At 39.0% G+C, this 7,605-nt stretch overlaps 1 protein-coding gene across 1 annotated transcript in view; it reads left to right on the forward strand.

Moving 5' to 3' along the window:
* Nucleotides 1–3,715, forward strand: part of LOC129766506 (peptidoglycan-recognition protein LC-like) — a 41,563-nt gene extending 37,848 nt beyond the window's left edge. Inside the window, exons 5-8 of the mRNA XM_055767074.1 lie at nt 1,351–1,498; nt 1,557–1,786; nt 3,025–3,178; nt 3,235–3,715. Coding sequence (XP_055623049.1) covers nt 1,351–1,498; nt 1,557–1,786; nt 3,025–3,178; nt 3,235–3,515 — 813 coding nt within the window. The 3' untranslated portion in view covers nt 3,516–3,715. The remainder of the gene's footprint in view (nt 1–1,350; nt 1,499–1,556; nt 1,787–3,024; nt 3,179–3,234) is intronic.
* Nucleotides 3,716–7,605: the final 3,890 nt, after the last annotated feature.

The raw sequence follows: 7,605 nt of genomic DNA on the forward strand, positions 1-7,605 counted from the left end.
TTTATTTGGCATAAGAAATCTCAAATAAGTAATAATAAATGATGCTAGTTAATGCATACGTTGAGACGGCAAAAGTTCCGCAGGTAACGTTAACGCCATTCAAGAAGAATAAGATCATACCAAACGTAAAAGGACTGTCATTAAATTTACTTGTAAGGATGAACATAATGTATCACAATGCATGAATTCAAAGATTTGTTCAATCTTTGTACTAACAAAGCAAATATATTGAATTCAATTAAATTCGGAAATTGTTTCATTCAATCAAGAATTTCATCAATACCAACAAATGATTGCTAAGCTAAGGTAGTCCCACGTCAACCTTGCGGTTATATCATAGATATAACCCACCCATTTTTTTCAGTCGTGACAACGGAGGTTTTTTTTGCCACTTGAGAAGGTCGCAGAGAAACTCCTTTAGACCCAAATTTTTTATTTGTTTAAAAAACCCATTCCATTTTTATCTCGAATTTCGACTTTCAGCATAAAATACAGAAAGCTGCCAGCATAAAACCAATGTGTATGTGTGATAGATGAAAATATTTTAAAGACGTTCTAGTGGGGTGAACATTGAAAATAATGTCTGAATAATTTGAAAAGAAAATTCGTGAAGCCTAATATTCTAAAGCCGGTTTGGGTTGTAGAGGGTTAATATTCCACGGATGGACGATATATTTTTCAACCTGAGAAGGTCGCAGAGGGAGTTCCTTGTTCAGGTGTTTGTCCATTCCTTTATTTGCATAATAACCATGGATGACAGCAATTACAACCATCCTCCTTAGAGGCTTTGGATTCTCTGCTCTGGTTCTCAATAATTTCAATTTTTTTGGACACATTACTACAGAGATCCGTCGTTCACAGACGAAGTTCTACTGGTCTATAGTTCATGAGTATAGAAAAAGAGGAAAACAGAAGCTAAATCAAACGTACCTTTTTTGAAATTTTCAAAAATGGTGATCATAAATTGACCCCAGATGTTCCTGAACCAACCCGATTTTTAGCAGCGAACTAATTCACTGATTAAATCAGTACCACAGAATCAATCTTTGAAAGGCCACAAAAAAACCTTGAAGTCAACAAAACGAAGCACTTTCTCGGACATTTACCATGTTATAAACATTGGAATTCTTCATTTATTCCTACATGTTCAATGTTCAGATTCTCATTTTACCCCCACACATTCCTGTAAGACATAGTCCAACATCCAAAAATGAAAAATCAACTTGAAAAATTATGCTGTTTGAATAATGGAAACATAACGCTCACGAAGAATGTAAATTAACTCTATATAGAAAACAGGGAAGTCTTCCATCGAACCTAAATAAATTTATAAACCCATTATTTTTACAGACTGCGTGCGTTTATCGGGTTCGTATAATCCAAGAATTCCACTTGGGTTCATCCAACCTCGGTGACATTGGTTACAATTTCTTAATCGGTGGCGATGGCAATGTTTACGAAGGCCGCGGTTGGTTCAAAGTAGGAGCATTCCTTAGAGGTATCTTTCCAGTATCATTGTTTCAACAATTCCAGTACAATTTGTGTTCCATTGATAGGTCAAAATTCGAAAAGCGAGGGCATTGCTTTCATCGGGAACTACCTGCGACTGAAGCCCACTGATGCACAAATGGAAGCACTCGATAGTTTGCTACTCAACGGCACCAAAAGTGGCTACATAAAAACGGACTATAAACTCTACGGTGCTCGACAATGGCAACAAACGGAAAGCCCGGGTGATCTACTCTACGAAAGATTACAAAAGCATCCACATTGGAGCGATGATCTCGTCGATTAACAATAAACTGCAATATGCATTTTCTCTACCCCAAATATAGTTTTTTTTTATCCCACTTATTTATTTAAGGCTCATTAGCATTTTAGCTGTAACAGAGCCGAATTTTAATCGTGTACATGTCACATGGTTATCATATCTATAATTATCACATTACACAATTGCCATTCGATAGTATTCCTTCTATACCATTACATATGGTACATTCACACAGTAGCCATTTAGGCGTAAGAGTATTCTTTCTGTTCTTCCATTATCCAGTTGGACCACCGGACAGCGGAGACAGTTGATTGATCATTGTTGAGTTATTTATAGAACAGTAGCCCGATGTGTCTTGCGGAGCAGAGCAGTTGTATGGATGAATCGATCTTATTTCGACCGTGGATCGATCTCCATCGCTAATGATTGTTGCGTGGACGTAGCTATTCTGTAACAACACAAAGATGGTCAATGAGGGCCCTGAGTTTTGAACTCACGATCGATCGCTTACTAAGCGAACGCGCAACCAATGTGGCTACGGAGACCCCCCACCCAAATAAAGTTATCATGAACAAATCACGTTCCTTTCGAATAAATGTGAAATGTCTTCTTGTCTGTTTTAAAATCTGAATGGACCTCAAAATGTTGTAACGCCTTGGATGAGTAGAATGGTCAAAATGTAAACTGTGCCAACTGGTTCTTCCTAAAAAAAACGGACATAATAATTTTGTAAAGGTAAAGGAACGCCATGCTTGAATTACCATTACTTGGCTGATTTTTAACCTAATAATTATACTCCCTGAATACAGAATACAATAACGTTGAGAATTGAAGACAATCGGAAGTCCCATGTTCAGTTCATGAATGAACTTTTAAAAAAGATGTTACTCTAGCCTTCGTTTCATAACACAGGAGATGTTAAAACTGCATGGGATATGCCGCATATCAAGTTAGGAAATATTTTCAATTAAATAGGAATATTTGTAAACGACTGATCCAAGAAAGTTATATAGCGTTATAATATGTTTCGTGCTTCTATCGCACTCACTCGAAAGCGTACAAATTCGATTAAATTTATGATAGCTTCAGTGAGAATGACAAACTGAATTCCAAGCATAGTCGAAAGATTGATAATAGATCTATCAGACTATGAACCCACAACATAAATAAAATGTTGAAACTGTTGGGAGTGCAAAAACTATCTTTAAAAAACTAATTGAAAAATAAAATTCCCATTTAAATAAATATTCCAGTCCATGTGTGTGTTCTTAACGGGTCATATTCAGCAGTTCCACATGGCCGGTGATTCGAAAAACTTCTCCGACATTGCGTACAATTTTTTGGTTGGTGGTGAAGGCAATGCGTATGAAGGACGCGGTTGGGAATCACAAGGGGCGCACACGAAAGGTAAATGTTTTCTATACCACCATTAAAACATACAGTTCAATTTTTTATTCTTGCAGGTTTCAATAAAGACAGCATTTGCATTGCATTCATTGGAACATTTAGCTCGGTGGAACCGTCAAAAGCCCAACTAAGTGCAGCCCAACAACTTATAGCGCTAGGAGTTGAGGAGAATAAATTAGCCAAAAATTACCGCTTGTATGGGCACAGACAGTTGGCTCCATTTGAAAGTCCAGGCCGTGCGCTATATAAGATTCTCCAGAAATGGCCACACTGGGCAAATGAACTATCGAATAATCATTGGTCTGATCCAGAAGGCCAAAATAGTACTAGACAGTGAAGCGACCTGCAGCATGCCATATTATTACAAAGTCGAATTTAATTTGTTTCAAACAAGCGGACATAACCCTATCTTGCACCATTTGTGTAGGTTCAATACATATGTCGAATTACTCTAGAATACGGTTTCGTAATGATGTAAATAATAAACATTAAAGTACTTTTTTGAACTGAAAACAATCAGTTAGATAATCTATAAAACACTAGTCACTTGTAATTGTTTTCTTCTTATTCTTCTTCTCCTTTTTTATATTATGAAGGCTTTGAGCTTTCAATGTAATTCGTCTCTAGCCTTGAGAAAGGCCATTTTTAGAAGATTGTCAATCGAGGGTTCTTGGATTGAACCCCCGAACCCACGTTATCAATTAGTTTTCGTTAATTCACCAATAAGTCATTCACGATTTTGATGAGTGCCTCGAACAGTCGTCGCGTACAGACGTGTTTTATGTTGCTTCGTTCATTTTATATGTTGTGTATTTGATTTCAATTGCATATTGGCGCTATTGCGGCAATGGAGTTTTGTGTTGAAAAAATGACGAATAGTTGTTGTTGTGAAAATGAAAAATCAAACAAAGTGAAATCCAGAAAAGCTTCGACAAAATTGGATTGGTTTTGCATTGAAGCCATACTTTGTTCAAACGAGTTTGCTCACGTGTAATGCCAGTGTGTTGGTGAGAACTTTCCGTTTGACTTGCATTCGGTTTGAGTTTCGTGCCTCTCCTGTCTTCGTGTTTTTATGGAAGCCCTGTTACAGTGGTGTTATGTGTTCAGATGGGTTATTTTTGAGTGTGTGAAATTATCTGCATTGAGAATACCACAGAGCTGGAATTATGACGACGCTGGGAGAAGCAGCAGTTTGTCGTTTTCGTCGCTTGTGTGTGCGTAGTGCTGAGCAAATTTAGAAGCGGGAGTAGTCTCATCGGAGAATTGGAACCGGTTTCACGCCGGTTATAATGAATGCAGCGATGCGAAGCTAAGTTCCCTTTTCTAACATTCTCCCTCTCTCAATCTGTCCATTTCCCCTTTTGTGTTTTTCTTGGACACATTTGGCATCAACTGAAGTATCTCTTCTGTCCAGTGGAAATGGTAACCGCATTCGGATGGAGAGGGGGTTGAGTGGCATGATTGATTTTCTCTTCATCGACTCTCTCTCTCTCTCTCTCTCTCTCTCTCTCTCTCTCTTTTGATCGTAACTTGGCTGTCAAAACGAAATGAAGCGCAAAAGAAACTAATCTATCGGTTTCTATACGAATTGGAACTTTTTGCAGCTGTGGTGTTGATGGGTAGGGGGTCGGTCGGGTCGCTTGCGCTCCGTCCCCTCTGAGTGCCACAATTCGTGTTGTAGCTTAAAATGTCACAGTGGTAACGCAGCATGGACGCAACAAAGCATCGAGTGTTTTCTCGTTCGGGTCTTATGATTGCATGTACATCCGTAATTCAGTTGATAGATGTTAACCCATAGATACCATCCACCATTGGGTGTTGATATAAATTAAGAAGAAAAATTCACGACACGACGGATCACGTAATTCTTCGTCGATTCGTTTAACGTAGGGAGGATCTTCCAGTTGCCTTCTAGGATAGCCCATTGACACCTTCCGCTGCCGGGTGTTAATTTTTTGTTTTTTTGAATAATTTGAAAAATCGAGATCGAATTGTTTTCTAGCAGGAATATCTCCCAGTTACCTTCTCAGGTAATCCATGATTTCTTTCCGATGCCGCGTATTGTATATTTAAGAATTAGAAAGCTCACGACCCGATGAATTACGAAATATATTCAAATAGTTTGTTTCATAGCAGAGGTATTTCTCAGTTATTTTCTAAAGACTCATTTGTGCGTTCTCGGTTGCTCGGTGCGAGATGAACATCAAAAAAGCCGAGGAATGACGAGTGTACCCATACCGCGGGGTTTGACATCTTATGTGCTACTCGGTACCGAACTACTTTAAAGGTTTTTTTTTTAAACTGATGAGTAGCCCCATACATACAAATCAATTGTCGAATTTCGTGGTGTGGATGCGTTCGTCATTCTTCGATTCGATTCAACTCGCAGTCAATGACTGACGGCATATTGGTGGGCCTTGGAGGTACCCTATGAATACCCTCTGTAGAACATATAAATTTCTCTTGGTTATCTTCTCAGGTTTTTCGAAGATAACGCGGAGAGTTGTTACGATGAAAGGTACGTGTGATATATAAAAAATATATAGATTTATCTCGGTTACCTTCTGAGGTTTCCCAAAGATTAGTCTCTGTTGTCACGAATGGATGAAAAGTACATGCGATAAATAATAGAATCCAATTAACTCTTGAGGTTTTCCTTCTCAGGATACCTAAAGATAATTTCTGACGCGTGTCGTAACACGAGATTCTAGGGTCGATAATTTGCGTTTACATAATCACATCACTTACCTCAGTGAATCCTGATTATTACCTATTCCCACTAACAACTATCCCTTCCATGATATTCGCTAGGGAACCACGTTATAGAGGCGACCCTTCTAGCCTTCGGGCGGTGAATATCATACTAACATTCCTTCCCTTCCCCTGGTGACTGTAAGGACGTGGCCGGCGTCGTTATTGACCATTTAAAGCTTGAATCACCGAAAATTGCACAACGAGAATGATTTGCTAGTCCCAAGCGTCATTCTGTGTGTTCTTTGTGCAATTTGGTTGGTTCAGGTCAATCACGAAGAGCAACTACGAATTGTACAGTCTACCCAAGCTCAAGCTCAAGCTCACCAATAAGTCATTCACGATTTCTGACTCATCCTGCGAATGGCCAGATGGCAGCGGCAGCGAGGCATCTTTCAAAAGTGATCATACCACTTTATTCAGCGATCATCGATAATCTCTCATATTTTGGTTTAAGAATCAACGAATCCGCTGGTTTTGGTATCTTTAATCAACATCACATTACCTTCCATAAACTTGAAACCCTTGCTCATTGTATGTTGCGGAACTAGCTGCCCCAATTAAGACCATTGAGTTCTTACCCCATGATCATTATTTTATTTTCTCGGATGGTCTTAGTAGTGTTGTTTCAAAATGTGTACTTACCTGTTAGGCAAAGCACGCTGCCAAAACCTGAAAACGATTGTGTAAATCAGGGTTTCTCAAAGTGGTCGATCTCGACAAAAAGTACAAAATGAAAAGTTCGGCACGTAAAAAACGTGAACAGGTTTAAGATAATGTGTTTGGGCGTACAAATCCTTCAGGTACGTTTTGAATTTCACTGTGTTTTAAACATATACACGATTCTGGACAGCTACAGTACTGCCACTCTTCGACAGATAAATAGTGTACCAAATGAAAACATTCGCATTCTGGACTTGTGCTTTGTCAGTTCTACAAACCAAGTTCCTAGTTTGGTACTAGCTCCGACCCCTTTAGTCAAGGTTGTACGGCATCATCCTCCACTGCTGATATCGTACCAAAGGAGTAAAATATCTTTAAGAGACGACCCTGTATCTGTGAGCTACAATTTTTACAAAGCCGACTTTTCTAGCATCTCTGATGTCTTGAATGAAATCAACTGGGACGAAATTTTAGATAATGACGACGCTAACAGTGCAGTGCAGACGTTTTCTAATGTTTTGGCCTTTGTCATTGATCGACACGTTCCCAAAAAGGTTCATACCATTGCTAAAGGACAACCCTGGCAAACATTGGAGCTTCGCAACCTTAAATCGCAAAAAAGAGCTGCCCTGAGGAGATTTTCAATACAACGAACTTCAATGTCAAAGATCTTTTATCGGCGTATAAACAGCGTTTACCACAAGCTCAGTCAAAGTTGTTATAGACGATATCAACGTAATCTACAATACAATTTTCGAAGAAATGCTAAATCGTTCTGGAAATTCGTCAACAATCAACGCAAGGAAGATGGATTGCCTTCTACAATGTCATACGAGGGTACGGCAAGTTCAGATACAGAAGAGATATGTCGTTTATTCTCGAAAAAGTTCTCAACTGTGTTCTCTGATCACTCACTATCTACAACGGAAGTCGCTTCCGCTGTCAGGAATGTTCCGTCAATGAGCTACTCTTTCAGCAGCTTCGATGTTGCGGAATCCCAGATTCTCACCGCC

Source organism: Toxorhynchites rutilus, chromosome 2 (assembly GCF_029784135.1).
Source record: "Toxorhynchites rutilus septentrionalis strain SRP chromosome 2, ASM2978413v1, whole genome shotgun sequence".
Taxonomy (NCBI): Eukaryota; Metazoa; Arthropoda; class Insecta; order Diptera; family Culicidae; genus Toxorhynchites; species Toxorhynchites rutilus.